This window comes from Equus quagga, chromosome 12 (assembly GCF_021613505.1).
Source record: "Equus quagga isolate Etosha38 chromosome 12, UCLA_HA_Equagga_1.0, whole genome shotgun sequence".
NCBI classification, from domain to species: Eukaryota; Metazoa; Chordata; class Mammalia; order Perissodactyla; family Equidae; genus Equus; species Equus quagga.
Window position 1 is genome coordinate 39,864,348 of NC_060278.1, and position 17,079 is coordinate 39,881,426.

The 17,079-nt window shown below is 42.5% G+C and overlaps 1 protein-coding gene across 2 annotated transcripts; it reads left to right on the forward strand.

Annotated features, from left to right (window-relative positions):
- Positions 1 to 873: 873 nt before the first annotated feature.
- Positions 874 to 14,519, forward strand: SDE2 (SDE2 telomere maintenance homolog). 2 transcript variants are annotated; one of them, XM_046680045.1, is made up of 7 exons: positions 874 to 1,037; positions 6,499 to 6,616; positions 8,192 to 8,303; positions 8,900 to 9,069; positions 9,629 to 9,743; positions 11,207 to 11,711; positions 13,802 to 14,518. In XM_046680045.1, exons 1-7 carry the CDS (start codon positions 918 to 920, stop codon positions 14,021 to 14,023), a joined length of 1,362 nt encoding a protein of 453 aa, XP_046536001.1. In that variant the 5' UTR covers positions 874 to 917; the 3' UTR covers positions 14,024 to 14,518. The 2 variants fall into 2 exon arrangements, with proteins under 2 accessions (XP_046536001.1, XP_046536002.1); XM_046680046.1 differs by lacking the exon at positions 6,499 to 6,616 and having other exon boundaries at positions 913 to 1,037; positions 13,802 to 14,519.
- Positions 14,520 to 17,079: the final 2,560 nt, after the last annotated feature.

Consider the following 17,079-nt stretch of genomic DNA (forward strand, 5'->3'; position numbering starts at 1 on the left):
GTTCAGGACTTTAGAAATACCATAATCTCAGCATATTAAATATTAAGGGACTCCTTCAGATTCCCAGAGCCTTAAAGGGATGCTGTTCAAATCGGTAAGAGCGCGTTTCCATGGTGCAGAATCGAAGTTACGCAGGGCTTCTTGAAGCAGCAGGACTATAAGCGTCACTCCCGCCGCTGCCTTTCACAAGGGCCCACTTGTTGGGAAATATTTTGAAAACAGAGCTGAAGTGGAGATAACGCAGAGCGCAAACAGGCGGAAATAAGAATAAACCGAGCGTGGCTGGCAGAAACCGAGAGCTTGGCAGTTTCTGCAAAGGAAGAGAAGGCTTGGCAAGCCGAGGGGAGGAAAACCCCCCAGGGCCGTTGTTTAGAGACCTCCCGAGGGCGTTTCCCTTGCCCCCAGGGCTGGGGGAGCTCCCCAGGGCAGAGGAAGCAGCCCCCCAGAACCGCTTCCGGGACTGCCTCTTCCCTCGCGCCCCCAGGGAGCAGCGCCTTCTCAGGCCACCACTCCTCGCGACCCAAAAATAACCACACAGATGCAAGGAAAAGGGCCAAAGCCCGGGGCAGGGGGCGGTGCTTAGCCGCCGTCTTATCGCTCCCAGCCAGAACGTTCCACACCCCCGCCCGCGCCGGCCTTTTATAGGAGTCCCTCGAGCCCCGCCCTAGCAACCCCCCTAGCAACGCCTCGCCCCGCCGCTCCGCCGTCTTATCTGCCTCCGCCAGGCCCTTCCTGTTTCTCTGCCCCCGCCGGCGCGGCTCGGCGGCCTGGCTCACGTGACTGGCCCCAGGGGAGGGGCGGGGCGAGCGGAGACGGGAGGGGCGGGGCGCTGGAACGCGAGGGACACGTCATCAAGAGGCGCCGGGCTGGTGTGGCTCGTAGCCACAGGGAGGGTCGAGATTCGGGGACCAGGAGAAATGGCGGAGACGGCGGCGCTGGTGTGGGTTCGCGGCCCCGGCTTCGGGTGCAAGGCGGTGCGGTGGGGCTCGGCGCCGTGCTCCGTCCGAGATTTTATCCACCGACATTGCCATGATCTGGTGAGGTTCGCGGTTCCTGGAAGGAAGGGGCTAGAGGCGGACGGGGCAGGATTGGGTGCGGAGACGGTCGGTCGCGGGCGCTCTCTTTGGGGTTTTCAGTTTTTGAGGCTGAGGGTTCTTCAGTTTTAAGGTGCTTCAGACTGCTGCCGAGGCCTTCCTTTGCTTTTGTTTTGTGGTGGTTTTTGTTATGTTTCCTTACGGAAGGGGGAAAAGCCCCTGCGCTCACAGGCGCTTAGTGCCGCCCTGAATCTGGACTAGCAGGAAACACTGTGGTATTCTGTCTTCATCCGTAAATGAGGCACTTGGACCAGATGACTTTTAAGCCCGATTTCCTTACATTTTCTTTACATTGCTTCTATGGTTATGTGACGTACATTGTGTCCACTGATCGCACAGCCCCGTTAGCTCCAACCTAGACAAGTATGTCGTATCCAACCCAGGCCAAAGGATGCTTGGGAGGGAAATGGATTCATCTGGTCACTGGTCGGGGCCAAGCGCTCGCACACATGTGCTATCGAGGGCATGGTTCTTGGGGCCTGCCATTTAGATGTCTTCCCTCATCATTCGATGGTCTCATTTGTCCATGCGTATTTTTGAAAACCTGCCATGCACTTGTAAAGTTACATGTATGGTTTACTTAATTATCAAGCAAGCAAGCTTTTCACCAACTGTGAGATATTAAACCTGTTCAGTTATCTCAAGATTTTGGTTGTCTCCCTGAGTGTAATTTCAATTTTGGCACTTGACTAAAATCTCCGTTTTTCTTTATAACCACACCTCATCCGTGCTTTTCTAGGCTGTTTCCTCTGCTTGTTATTTATAGGCTTAACATATGTTAACACTGCAGTCAAAATCAAATCTTTACTTGGACGGCTTCTGTGAAGAAGCAACATGTGTTTGCAAATAATGTGGTTTTTCAGCTTCCCCATTTTTCTTCCTACACTGCAATCCAGTGGAAAAACTGTCAGAACTGTTTTTGACCACTGAATGGGGGAATATTTTCCAAAATATTTGGATTTTAATATCTCTGAAAATAACATCTCATGAGTACAGTTTTCAAACATACTGATAATTGATCCAAAGTGAGCCCAGAAAAAAATAGGATCTTAATTATAAGGAGTATTGGAAAAAATAATTTTAAATAGGGAGGAAGAAATATAAATGAATGAATTCACTCAGGTACTCAGGAAGCATGACTGTTAGAAATGTGAAGACAAACACAGAACTTATGAAAGGGCGTTTGATGAGATGCTGGAACAAATAAAAATAGCTCAAGTCCACACCTAAGGTTTTTAAAACAAAACTGTGCTGGCACATGATAAAGTTAGTGTTAGCTCCCGCTGAGAAAGTAGAAATGTGCCCTACTATTCATCAGGCTGAGATAACAGACACAGATAAAGCCAGCTGCCAAGTGAGTAGAGGAAAGGCCGTAGTGTAGTGGTGAAATGTCATGATGACTCCCTTGAAAGTCTCCTGCTTTCTTATCACTGAGAAACCTTGATCTCGAAAATTACAGACTATAAGCAACTTTGTTGTTTGAAATTCTGTTGGTATGAATGAAGCATCCCACTCTTGCCTCGAGAATTGAAGTCACTTTGATCTAGAGAATCACGCTTGATTTCCAGCCCAGGTGCAGAGCTTTAGATTAGGGGTTTCTGAACACAACATTCCACATTTATCTTAACTTTGTAGTTTCCAATGAAATAGGCGCCTGGATCTACTTCACGGTCTAGAACTGATGTTGTCCCTTTTACACACAGCCCTGCTTTGTTTTGAGCCTCTCAAAACATTGTTTCATTTAAATTTCACCTAAACTCCTCCCTTGCCCCAAATCCTATAGTAACTCTTTTTTGTTGTTGGTGGTGACACACCCCATGATTCCTCTGGTGTGCAGCCCCGCCTTGATGCAGTCAGTAAATTTGACTTTGCTAACTGCAGGTTTGTCTCTGGTGGCCTTAGGCCGCCGACTGGGCTAAGGCACACGTAATACTTTTGCTTGAAGTGCATTATAATACACAAGTGGTTAGAGACAGTTAAATTGACTCCAGATTTTCTTTGTTCTTATTTTCTACTAGTGATTATTAATTGACAAGAATCTTAAGCAGAAAATGCAATTTTGTCGATCATTTGTCTTGTTTCATAAGCAGTTCTGTTTGGAAACAAAGTATTGTGTATAATCTTTCTGCCTACACATTAATATTTCTTAAAGTTATTTAGAATTTTAGAAATACTGTGCCTCTTAGACATATAAAATATTAAAAGAAACTAAAGTAGCTTTTAATTTATAAACATTAAACAAATGCGAGGTGTATTACATATCTCATTTAATCTTTACAACTCTTTAAAGTAGACAGTGTTTTACAGATGAGAATAGGCCTTCATGTTAATCGCATCATTTCGTATGGCCTGAGCCCCCTTGCTCCTCTCTCCTGCTACCATGTTTGCCTGGGGAGACTCCAGTCCACTTAAATCCAACTCCACCTAGTCTGTCCATTGCCTGGGTGGTGACTGTGGTAGGGAAACTAATCACACAAATCACTTTCACTCTAAATTCACAAATACCAACTGTAGCACTGCTGGGCACTTCTACTGTATTTTCCTAATGCAGAGCAGGTTTCTTCTGGCAGTCTCCTTACAGGACTGCTGAGAATATTGATCCACATAGCCCTCTGGCCCCTGGACACAGTCGGGGGGTGCCTCAGTAGCTTTGCTCGTTTTCCCAAGCGTCACCCACATTTTTTATGTGTACCGTGCTGTGGGAAGGGCTGGGGAGCATGCTTAGTTCATCACTCTCTCACTCTCCGGAGTTGCTCTTTCACATCTTCTCTCTTTAAAACTCCAATACTTCTTCCATCCCAAGGACCATGCTTTGTGTTCACTGAGAAAGTACAAGCAGTAAGGAGAGAATTTCCTTGTCCTCACACCAATGCCTCTACGCACCTGCCATATATTTAGCCTTGTGTTCTGTTACTGTGGATGAACAGTCCTCATTATTTTACAAATAATTTTCTTCCACTTTGCACAGTATCCCATCCTGTCTCACCTACTGGAGGACTTATTTTAGCATTAGTTCTCTCTCCCCTGCATTTTCCAGTGTTTTCCCCTTTTACTGGATCATTCCTACCAACAAGCAAACACGAGCCCACATCCCTTCCAGCTGTCACCTCATTTTCTCGGGCTTTCTTTATAAACATGAAACTCTTGAACATAGAACTCTTCTCCTTTAGAACCCACTCTAGTTAGGCTTTTGTTCTCATCACTCCAGCAGAGCCGCTCTTGTCCTGCTCGTCAGTGTCTTCTGTGTTCCCATACCCAGTCATCAGTTTCCAGTTTTCATCTCGCTTGGCCTGTCAGCGTCAGTTGGCACAGTTGCCCTGCCCTCCTTGGTACACGTTTCTCACTCATCCAGACATCAGCCTCAGTTCCCATCCACCTCTCTGCCCTCTCCTTTCGGGTCTCTTTCGCTGCTTCCTTATCTCTTTGGTCTCTAAACCTTGGAGTGGCTAGGGCTTAGTCTTCTGATCTTTTTTCTGATGTCCTCCCACCCCCCTATCCAGATGATTTCATCCATTCTCATGGCTTTGAGTACCATCAGTGTGCTGACAGCTTTCAAATGTACATCTCCAGCCCAGACCCAGTCCGCAAACTCTGGACTTATATATCCACCAGTTTACTTGCCATCTCCACTTGGCTGTCTGATAGACATCTCAAACTAACATATCCAAAATGAGATTAATTTTCTCCCCCAGATGTCCTTCTCCCTCTTAATAAATGGCAACTCTGTTTTCCCACTGGTCAAACCAAATGTTTTAAATCATCTTTCTCCTCTCTTGCTCTCACTCCCCTCATCCAGAGCATTAGCAAGTCCTGTCACCTCTGCTTTCAGAGTGTCCTCAGAATCCCACGTTTCTCATCGCCTCTGCCACGACCGCCCTGGTACAAATAGCCTTCCTTTCTCACCTGGGTTGTCACGATAGCTTCTCACTGATTTCTCTGCATCTATGGTCTTATTTTCAATTTACAGCTAGAGTGATCCTTAAAGAGCATAGCTCAGATCTCAGTTTGTTCACACGATCTTGCAATAGTTTTATTCAAATCAAAATCCAAAGTCCTTACAGGGGTTTTTCAGGCCCTGTCACTCCCCTTCTGCATACTTCATTCCAGCCTCTTGGCATGGTGCTGTTCCTTGCATGCTCTAAGCTCATGCCTGCTGCGCGTCTTTGCGTTTGTTGCCTCCATCTGGAATGCTGTTTCCCTAGATAGCCGTGTGGCTTGTTCTCTCACTTTCTTTAATTCTCTGCTCGAATGTCACTTGATCAGAGAAGCTTTCCTTGACTAACTGTGTATAAAATAGGTTACCGCCACCCTCATCCACACGTTCTGTCCCCTCTACCCTGCTTCTCGCCACTTGACATAATATATGATTTGTTCGTTGTCTGTCTTTCCTGCTAGAGTGTAAGCTCCCTGGGGCAGGATGTGTATTCACTGTAGTATTCTCTGTAGTATCCCAACACCTGAAAAGGACCTGGCACATAGTAGGCACTTAATTAATATTTGTTGGGTGAATGAATGGTTCCCACTGGAGTAGCTGTGTGATGTGGTTCAGAATGAAAGTTCATTGTTTCCACTTCAGGAAGCTAACAGCAGTGCATTTTTCCTTCCTATCGGTGTTTAGATTTCTTCATTCTTGATACTGTAAATTTAATCATGTACCTCCTAATTTCCATATAACTTGGGAGAATACTCCTCTGTTGTCTTATAGTATCAGAAATTTGTTTTGAAAGACTTACAGTTTTTGTATTTTCTTTTCATCACTCACTCTGAGATTTTTCTTTCTTTCTTTTTTTTGAAATATAAGGAGTGGGTGTGGGAATACTTAGGCTTCTGCAATGATTGGCCAGTAACTCAGGAGAAGGCTAGCAGAAAAGAGAAGTGCCAGCTGCCAGCTGGTCCTAAAACTGTTAAGGCTTATGTAGGTGTGTTAAAAACCATACTGTTGGTTCCTCCCTTCCCCCATTCTTATCCCTACCTACACTTTTCAGGATGTATATTGTAACTTTTAAACTTGGGGGCCACTCTTGATGTTTAGCTTGTTACCTGTTTTAAAAAATCAGAGGAAATGGGACCGCCAGACTTACTGGATCTCAGCCATGTATAGTTTTCTACCTTGACTCCAATCTCCTATTAGAGAAGGAGAAAGAAGCAGTTTTTATTTTCACACAAAGGACGAAAAGTTCTTCTATATATTGTGACTAGGTATTAGGAAAAAATTGTACCAAGAATATGTCATATGAAATGACTTTCTTTTGGTAGTTTTCATTTTCAGTTAAACATATTAATTGAATACACACTATTTGCTTGTAACTAGAGTAATAAAAAGATGATAAGCTAGGTCCATTCCTCTAAGAAACTTGTATTGTCTCATAGATGGCATTTTAAAAAACCCCAAATTTGTCTCTAGGGTGTCCCTGTGGACTGCTTCTTTGTGAAGTGCAATGGATCGCTTGTTAACTCCAGTGACACGGTGCAGCGTGGAGCTGTTTATAGTTTGGAACCCAGGCTCTGTGGTGGAAAAGGAGGTAGGACGCGAGTGGTGACTGCTTAGTTGTAACGCATCCACGGTCTCGAGCCGCATGTATCACTTTAACAAACTCCTTGGTCTCTGCACTATGCCAGCCTTGTTTCGCCTTATGAAGTCCTTTATTTACTTACCTGACTTTGAATATTTTCTCCTTTATTCTTTTTGAGAAAGGTACTGTCTGATACAATTCCCGCCTTCTCCGGCCAGATGGCTCTTAGGCAACTTGGGCTCTAAAACTTTGGAGAAGATTAGATTAAGAGAGGTGGGCATTAGTCTGTCCAATTTGCTGAAGAAGGAGTGTTAAAACAATCAAATCTCCTGCTTTTGTCAAGATTTTGTCTAGTTATTGTAGTTCCAAGGGAGATCTAAAGTCATTTCGTGAAATCCAGCTATTTACAGATTGGGGTAGATTAAGGTCCTGGGTATACTGACACATCTAAGAGGGAAAAGAAACTAAGAGTAAAAACTGAATACAGTTGGCCCTCAGTGTCTGTGGGTTCCACATCCTTGGATTCAACCCACCGCGGAGCGAAAGGCCTATGATGTTTGCATCTGCACTGAATACGCCCAGACGTTTTTTCTTGTCGTTATACCCTAACCGATATTTACGTAGCATTTACATTGTGTTGGGTGTTATAACTAATCTAGAGATGATTTAAAGTGTACGGGAGGGTGGATGTAGGTTATGTACAGTGCTCTGCTGTTTTATATAAGGGGCTTGAGCATCGGGGTATTTTGGTATCCATATCTGCCAGGGAGTCCTGGAACCCATCCTCCGCGATGCCAAGGGGTGATTGTGTGAGCAGTTCTTGATCTTTCTCCTGATACACTAACATGTAATCCCTAAGCTTTCTCAAAATCGACAGTGATTTGTTTGGTTTTCAGAGAGCTGACATCTCACATTTTAATCATCCTGCTGTTTGAAATTGTGTCAATAAGAATGAAGTTTGTCATATCAGCCAGTGACAGCTTAAAATTGCCTTTCTTTTTAAACTCACTGCAAAATCTCATCATATAATTTTACTTATTAATCTTGGAATCTTGGGATGTCTGGCACTGGGTAAAGCCCTCTAAAAGATCCCAATGGTACAGGTACAGTATTTCAGAAATATAAGAGGAAGGGCAAAAGGCATGAGGTTGAAGCAAGTTTATCAATACTTTTGCCTTTGCTGTCTGGGTTAGAATCTTGATGTCTATTTTCTTTAAAAAGAAAGAAAGCAGAAATCACCTTTAATCTTATGATGTAATACTATTTTCACAAATCTGGCATTTATCCATCCTTGAACACTTTTTTTTTTTTTGGATGAGCAAGATTGGCCCTAAGCTAACGTCTTTTGCTGTTGAGTTGAGGAAGATTTTCCCTGAGCTAACACCTGTGGCAATCTTCCTCTATTTTTTGTACGTAGGATGCTGCCACAGCATGGCTTGGTGAACAGTGTGTAGGTCCATGCCTGGGATTCCAACCTGAGAACCCCAGGCTGCCAAAGTGGAGTGCACGAACCCGACCACTATGCCACCAGGCCAGTCCCCTTGAACGCTTTTTAACCTGCTTTCTCCAAATATATTTGCTCAGGTTTTGGCTCTATGCTCCGAGCGCTTGGTGCTCAGATTGAGAAGACAACTAATCGAGAAGCTTGCCGGGATCTCAGTGGAAGGAGACTACGAGATGTCAATCACGAAAAAGCGTAAGATGCCCGCTGGTTTTTGTTTTTTTTGAAGAGAGAAACATACTTTCATACCAACAGTGGTTATACACATGCTCTGCATATCGGAAATGTAAACTTGAAATATTCGTGCTCTGATTTACTGTTATCAGATTTAACCTTTTCTGTAATTTAATAATTATCTTTGGGTTTTAGTTAAGTCCGTTACAGTATGCTGGTAGTAAATGTGGCACATCTTTCTGAGGGAATATCACAATGTGAACAGGAGAGCATTATTTGGGAGGGTTTTTTGTGTCTCTGTGTCTGTGTGAGGAAGCTTGGCCCTGAGCTAACGTATGTTCTTAATCTTCCTCTTTTTGCTTGAGGAATATTGTCACTGGGCTAAGATCTGTGCCAATCTTCCTTTACTTTATGTGGGATGCCACCACAGCTTGGCCTGACAAGCAGTGCTAGGTCTGTGCCTGGGATCTGAACCTGGGAACCCCGGGCCACTGAAGCAGAGCGTGCGAACTTAACCACTGTGCCACCAGGCCAGCTCCTAGCGGGGCTTTTTACAGTTCTAAAAGCGTATGTGTGATACAGCCGTTCACTTGCGTGTGTGTCTCTCCCTTCCCCAGAATGGCTGAATGGGTCAAACAGCAAGCCGAGCGGGAGGCTGAAAAGGAGCAGAGGCGCCTGGAGCGGCTGCAGCGGAAGCTCACAGAGCCCCGGCACTGCTTCAGCAGCCCTGACTACCAGCAGCAGTGCCACGAGATGGCCGAACGCCTGGAGGATTCTGTCCTCAAAGGTGAGAATGAGGGCTCCTTAGCGTGGGCAGCAGGCACCCCTGCAGCCAGCTGTTCCGGACTGTTCCACACTGTGTGCAAAGAGCAGTTCTTAAAGCTTTTTGGGTTACTGCCCCCTGAGAATCTGGTGAAAGCTGTGGAACCTCCCCCCTCAATAATGAAGACAGTGTATCTCACACCCCAGAAAACAAAAGAACACATGCGTATGCAACATTTGACATACTTGACTCCTGACTTTTGTGGGCCCGTGGGCCCCAGGTGAGAACACTGTTTGAGCTTCATGGGATAAGCTAAGTCTTCAGGAGCTGTCTAGCTATTAGCATATTTGCTTCTAGTTTCAGGTCATTTTTAAAAAATGGTTTTTAATGAGAATGTCATCAGTGTATTTTTTTAGCATCCAAAGCATTATGCTAGGGCTATTTAGGTTCAAGTGAATAAGAAGGAATCTTTTCTATCAAAAAGGTTATCATGTAACAGGAAAGACAAATGTATGCAAATAACAAGCCCATAATTACACTTGGTCCTGATGGTTGAAACCCAGTTGTTCACATTTCTGGTTAGGTATGCAGGCCGCCTCCAGCAAGATGGTATCGGCAGAAATTGGGGATAGTCGGAAACGGCCTAACACATCAGGAGCAGACGGAGGAGCCAGGGCCGGGAAAAAGAAATGCTTCTGGTGAGTATGTTTCATTTTCATTCCAAATCCATCTGTGAGGACTGAGGTGTTATGTTTCCTTCCTGTCTGTCTGGGTAAACACCTTCCTAGGTAACGTTTGATGGGTACCCAGATTTCCCAGAGAGCTTCAGTCATCAGATTCAGTGATAGTCACATTGTACACACTAGTAAAGGTTTCTGCTCTGAGTGCCATTAATAGAATCTACAGTGAAACACCACATAAAAACAGCTTTGGGCCTGAATTGCTGTTTGTTCTTGAGAGTTAACTTTCAAAAATTCCGTGTGGAAGCCATGGCTGTACTTTCCAGGTGTTCTGTGTTCTCTCTGGTTTCTCACAGTCCTCGCTGAGGTCTCCGGTCACTTTGCCAGACCTCTCTTCACACTTTTGCACTTGTGGGTGAAAAGCACACAATATTTTTTCTTCTCCATTCTTCTCAGAGCTCTCCCACTCTTCCCAGCTGGCCTCTGGGGACCAGCCCAGTTCCCTTGGGCCAAGTTCTAGAAAATGATAAGTCCAAGTGGATCTCGCTTCCTTGTTCGACTCCCCTTTGAGGACAGAAAGATCGTTACTAACCAAAGTTCATGTCACTGTCAGTCCAGCGTAGAATGTTTTGTTTTCTTTCTGAAATAAGAATTAACTGTTCCTGAGAGAAAAGGTAGCAGTATTGTGTGGTTCTTTTTAAGTCAGATTTATTGAGGTATAATTTGTATACAGTACAATTCACCCTTTTTGATTGAACAGTTCTGTGAGTTTTGAAAAATATAGTCATGTAACTACCACCAAAGTCAAGATATAGAATATTTTTATCTCCCTAAAAACTTCCCATGTGCCTCTTTGCAGTTAATCCCTTCCCCTCTTCCACCCCTGTCAACCACTGATCACTGGTGCGCTGTTTGTTCCTATGGTTTTGTCTTTTCCAGAATGTCGTGGAGCCTTTTATAGAGGCTCGTTTCACTTAGCATAGTGCTTTTGAAATGTCTCGACGGTGTTATATGCGTCAGTAGTTCCTTCCTTTTTATCACCAAGTATTATTGATGGTAAGGCTGTGCCACAATTTATTTATCCATTCTCCAGTTGATAGACATTTGGGTAGTTTCCTTTGGGCAATTATGAATAAAATATAGGATTTTCTTTTAACTTTATTATTTTATCTAATTTCCAACAGTTAAAGTTCATACAACAAAGGAAAACAGCTTTAAGCAAAGTGAGTTTTGTTTTAAGAGATGCACAAGTTTAAAAGAGAGATCTTCTTGGATCTTTGGGATGGCTGGTTCTAGTCTCATTGAATTTTTTTTCCCCTTCTCTTTATACCTCTGGAATATCTTTTTCTGAAACTTATCTACTCTCCATCTCAAGCTAGCAGATGCTTTTAGTTAGACGGTCTGTTCCCTGGACAAACTAACTCTTTTTTTATTTTGAGTGGAAGGTATAATGGTGTTAACCTTTCTGTGGCTTCCGACAGGTTGGGCATGGAAGGACTAGAGACTGTGGAGGGGTCCAGCTCTGAGAGCTCAGATGATGACAGTGAAGAAGCACCTGGGACTTCAGGAACGAGCTGCCATGTTCCAAAAAATGGCAGTGATGGTGCTGAGATGGCAGCCGAATTTCCAAGTAGTTCTCAGGGGGCAAGAGTATTGAGTACAGACTCTACCTTGCCAGAAAAAGCACGGACCCTGGCGAGTGACTCTGGGTACGGTGTTTCAGAAGACACCTGTCCTGAGCTGGGGGAGACATCTACAAAGGAGGACGTGGAAAGGAAGATGGCTGCAGAAACAGAGGAAACCCAGGAGGAAAAGGAGGCAGGGAGTAAAGGAGCCGTCGGAAAGGAAGCAGTTGGGGCTGGACTGAATAAGGAGGAAGAGACAAAAGAAAGGACTGATGAGGGAAGAGCTGCCCAGGTTTCCCCGGGAGGAGAGAGGGAGAACGTTCCCATGGCCGAGCTGGGGAGAAGCCAGTCAGGAAGCACCGTAAGTAGAATTTTGGGGTCGATGTCTAGAGCCAAATCAGTTTAATCTCCACAATAAGTCATTAAAATGAAAATGTGCTTTTTCCCGTCGGCTGCTTAGTGGAAAGGCTTGTTTAATAATCAGAAGTACAGGTGATGCTGAAGCTTGCCCTTACCCGGAGAGAGAGCCTTCCTTTTTTTTTTTTTTCAGCTCTAGAGTTTATATTAATTTGCCACTAGGGGGTGTCCTTGGTTTCCTGTTTCATCAATTCTGAGATACATGTTTATCACGTTTTACTATCTCTGAATTTGCGTGTATATCACATAGCTTAATTGGTATTGGTTTATTCTTTTTTTTTTTTGAGGAAGATTAGCCTTGAGCTAACGTCTGCCCCCAATCCTCCTCTTTTTGCTGAGGAAGATTGGTCCTGAGCTAACATCTGTACCCATCTTCCTCTATTTTATGTGGGATGCCTGCTACAGTGTGGCTTGATAAATGGTGCGTAGGGCTGCGCCTGGGATCCAAACTGGCAAACCTTGGGCTGCCGAAGTGGAATGTGTGAGCCTAACCACTGCACCACCAGGCTGACCCCTATTTCTTAATAATACGTACAATAATGCATAGTGTGATGGATGGCATTTTAGATTTGATGAAGTGTGCTCATTTTCCCATCACTAAACCTCTAGTTACTTATTCTTTCTCATGTGAGATACTATTTGAATTGTCAGCTGCATGTGGAGTCTTTCCTGTGGACGGGGAGCAGCTCCTTTTTAATTTGTCATTAATCTGAAGTCCTCCCTTCAGCCTTTTAAGGGTTTATTTTCATTGTGCATCCGTTCCTCGGGTAGTCTCTCCTTCGCCGGCTTCAGTGGACTAGCTTGCAGCCAAGAGCTGCAGTGTTTGCGCTTTGATCTAAGGTCTTGACTTGCTCTTTACAACAGGTGAAACCTGAACTGCTTGGTTTCCTTTGACAAACACAAAGCCTGTCATGATTTGTTTAACCAGCACCTTCCCTACCCCCAGGACATAGGCACAGAGGCAATGATGGCCCTTTCGAGGGAGGCTGGTGGGATTTTCATGCTGAGGGCTTTAAACTGACCATCACGCCGTCTCTGGAGTTGTAAGCAGGGAACTCTTACCTTACTCGTGTATATTAGGGCCTTCATCCTCACTGAAGTCTTGGGAAAATGAATAAAGGAATGTTTTGTGAATAAAACCCGATTTGACTTTCAGTCTTTGAGCCTTTAGCCATGGGAATTTTGTTCCTGGTGAGGTAGCAGGAGCTGCTGTATTTGTGACAGCCGGCTGCGGCCACTTGTGAGTCTCCGGAGACATGGATTTGGCCATAAACAGTGAAACCAAGATTGACTTCAGAAATCCAATAAAATGGCTTTAAAAAAAGAAAAATAAAGATAACTAGAAAGATCAAGTGTCTGTTCCTACAGCTCTTTACTATTTAAGAAAATAACTTTCTATGAGAAAATTATTGCTCTTTGAATATATCTTGTGAAAATCCCTGGATGTGAGTATCTCCGTTTTTGCAGAGCATTCGTCATCAGAAGCATTGGCTTTTTGTCTTCAGGTCCACTTGGTCTATAGAAGAGTTGCGAGTCTGGTGAACGGCTTTGGAGTTTGCTGAGTTACATGCATGAGGACTCTTACCATCAGTCTTAATTATTTGATTGGAATGGAAAGTATTAAGATTACAGAATTAAAAGATTCACAGGCATGTGAATCTCATTAAAATTAAGCGTGATAGGGTGCTGCTCTTTTCTGTGCTGATAGTGTGGGCATAGGCTGGGTATATCTTACTGTTTGAATTTTTACTGGAAAAATCAAAAAAGAAAGAAAATAGTATTAATCTGTTTGGGAATCCTATAACTTCTGTTACTGTTCCAAATACTTGTTTCAAATATATAGATGAAAAATTGTTTATTAACAATGTATATTGAGAATGCATGTGGAATAACATTTAGATGATTATTAAAATTCAATAGCAAGATACGACAATTTAAAATGAAAATTCCTTGAAAAACAGAATGTAGTTGACAGTTGAAGAGTCTTTATTCAGAGGAAGGAGCCTGTTTTAAATGCTTCCTTTCTTTCCTCAGGGTGTTGGTCTGGAGACTGTGGATTTACTGGCGTTCAGCTCTGTTGCGGAAGTGGAGTCGCTGGGCTTGGAGAGGCTCAAGTGCGAGCTGATGGCGCTGGGGCTGAAGTGCGGGGGCACTCTCCAGGAGCGCGCCGCCCGCCTCTTCTCCGTCAGGGGACTGGCCAGGGAGCAGATAGACCCCGCCTTGTTCGCCAAGCCTGCGAAAGGGAAGAAGAGATGAACGTCATCGGAACGGATTTCCTATTTCTTTCTAGACCAGCGCTTAGAACCTGCATCATGTTGACTCTCGGCCATGATTCCTGTCGATATTAAAGCTGACTTTTTAATAACCCAATTCTAACTATCCTCTTTTTCATTATTATATTTATAGAATTAATGTGTGAAACCATGTGGGCCTGAAGTTTTCTTTGTGGGAAGGTTTTTTTGTACCAAGTCTAATTTCTTTGATAAACATAGGGCTATTCAGATTTTTGTTTTCATCTTGTGTCATTTGGGTGAGTTATATTTTCAAAGAATTTATGCATTTGACCCAAGTTGTCAGATTTGTGGACACAAAATTATTCCTAATAGTCCTTCCGTGGGGCTGGCCCCGTGGCCAAATGGTTAATTTCGTGCACTCTGCTGCAGGCGGCCCAGTGTTTTGTTGGTTTGAATCCTGGGCATGGACATGGCACTGCTCATCAAACCACGCTGAGGCAGTGTCCCACATGCCACAACTAGAAGGACCCACAATGATGAATATACAACTATGTACCGGGGGGCTTTGGGGAGAAAAAGGAAAAAAATAAAATCTTTAAAAAAAAAAAAATAGTCCTTCCGTATCCTTTTAAATGTCCGTAGGCACTGTGGTGGTAACTTTTTCATTCTGATACTGATAATTTCTGTTTCCTCCTTGTCCTGATCAGTCTAGCTAGGGGTTTATCAATTTTGTTGATCTGATTTTCAAAGAATCAATTTTTGGCTTTATTAATTTTTCTCAACTCTTTTTAATTTCATTGATTTCTGCTCTTTATTTCCTTTCTTCTACTTAACTTGGATTTACTTTTTTCTTTAGCTTCTTAAGGTAAGCCTTAGGCCATTGATTTTAGACTTTTTTTTCTAATATAAATATTTAAAGCTCAGAATTTTTCTTTAAGCACTGCTTTAGTTGCATCTCAAAATTTTTAATGTTCTATTTTCTATCATTCGATTCTAAATATTTTCTGATTTCCTTGTAAATGCTTCTTTGACCCATGGATTATCTAGAAGTATGTTGTCTAATTAGCAAACGTTTGGCTTTTGCTGAGTATCTTATTGTTACTGGATTTCTACTTTAGTTCTGTTGAGGTCAGGCAATATCCTCTTTATGATTTTAATCCTTTTAATTTTATCGAGACTTGTATTATGGCCCACTATATGGTCTGTCTGGTTAAAGGTTCCGCATGCAATTGAAAAGAATAAATATTCTGAATTGTTGGGTGAATTTGTTCTGTAATATCAATTAGGTTAGATAGTTGATATCGTCTAGCTCTTCTACGTCTTTACTGATTTTTTTTGTTTATTTCTGTCAAGTGCTGAAAGAGAGGTGTTAAAATCTCCAGTTAGGATTGTGGAGTTGTGTGTTTCTTTAATTCTATCAAGTTTTGCTTCATATTTTGAATCTCTGTTATCGGGTTATGTTACGTCCTCCTATTGAATTGACCATTTCATCCTTATGAACTTTCCCTCTTTATCTCTGCTGCTGCTTTTTGTTTCTAAGTCCACTTTATCTGGTGTGAATTACAGCCACTCCAGCCGCCTTATGCTTATGTTTGCAGAGGATACCTTTTTCTAGTCATTTACTTTCTACCTCTCTGTGTCTTTTTACTTAAAGTGGGTTTCTTATAGACAACATGTGCTTGGATCTTACATTTTTATTCTGACAGTCTCCATGTTTTAATGAGTGTTTATTAACATTAAATGTAATTATTGCAATGCATAGTTTTAGGTCTGTCAGTTACTGTTTTTCTGTTTGGATTAGTTGATTATTTCGGAATTGCATGTTAATTTATTGGCTTTGTAGCTGTACTCTCTTTGCATAGTTGTTTTAGTGGATGCTCTAGGAGTTACAACGTATGTTTTCAGTCTTTCAGTTAACCTTGAGTTAATGTCGTACCACTTCACATAAAATGTAGAAATCTTGCAACTATATATGTCCATTCCTGTCTTTTATGGTCTAGCTGTCACCTTTATGAAATCTCTATACATTTTAAGTCCTGTAATATGTTATAATTTCTGCTTTAATCATACATATTTTTTTAAATTAAGAGGAAAGAGTCAGGCTTATTCACATATTTACCATTTCTGATGCTTTTCATTCCTACTTGAAGATCTGGTATCGTTTCCCTTTGGCCTGAAGAATTTTCTTTAACATTTTTTTAGCACAAGTCTGCTGGCAACAAATTCTATTTTTGTGTTGGGTTTTCTTCATCATGTTAAAGATCTTTTCCCACTGTCTTCTGGCCTCTACTGCTGCTGATGACAAGTCAGTGGCCTGTGCAATGATTGGTCCACTTTATATGTTGTCTTTTTCTTTGGCTGCTTTCAGGTATGCCTGGTTATGATTTTCTGTGTCTTTATCCTGCTTGGGGTTTCCTGAACTTCTTAGATCTGTAAATTTATACCATTAATCAAGTTTGGGAATATTTCAGCCATTATTCCTTCAGATCTTTTTCTTGCCCAATGTCTTCTTGTCTCCTTCTAGGACTTGGATTACGAATTTGGTAAACCTCTTAAGTATAGTCCCTGAAGTCCCTCAGTCTGTTTTTTTCCCTCAAACATTTCTCTCTTTATATAATTCTTTAGATTATATAATTTCTATGATATAGCTTCCAGTTCATGGATTTTGTGACTTCCATTCTACTAAGCCGATATAAAAAATTATTTGATTTTGTATTTTTCCATTCTAGACTTTCTATTTTATAGGTTTTTTTAAAGTTTCTATTTCTCTGCTGAAATTTTCTATATTACAAGCATAATTTCCTTTATGTCCTTGAGCATAGTTATAATAGCTGCCGTGGAATCCTTGTCTGCTCGCTCTGACACTGGGATCAGCTCAGGGTCCGTCTTTGTTGATTCTCTTGAGAATGGATCTCATTCTCCTGATTCTTCACGTGTCGATAGTTCTGGGTTGTATCTCGACATGGTGAATGATGTTGTGGAGATTCTGGATTCTGGTATATGTCTTCAGGAGTGTTGCTCTTTTTTTTTGTTTCTTTCTTTTTAGCAAGCACTTAACATGGCTAAACTCAAACCCTA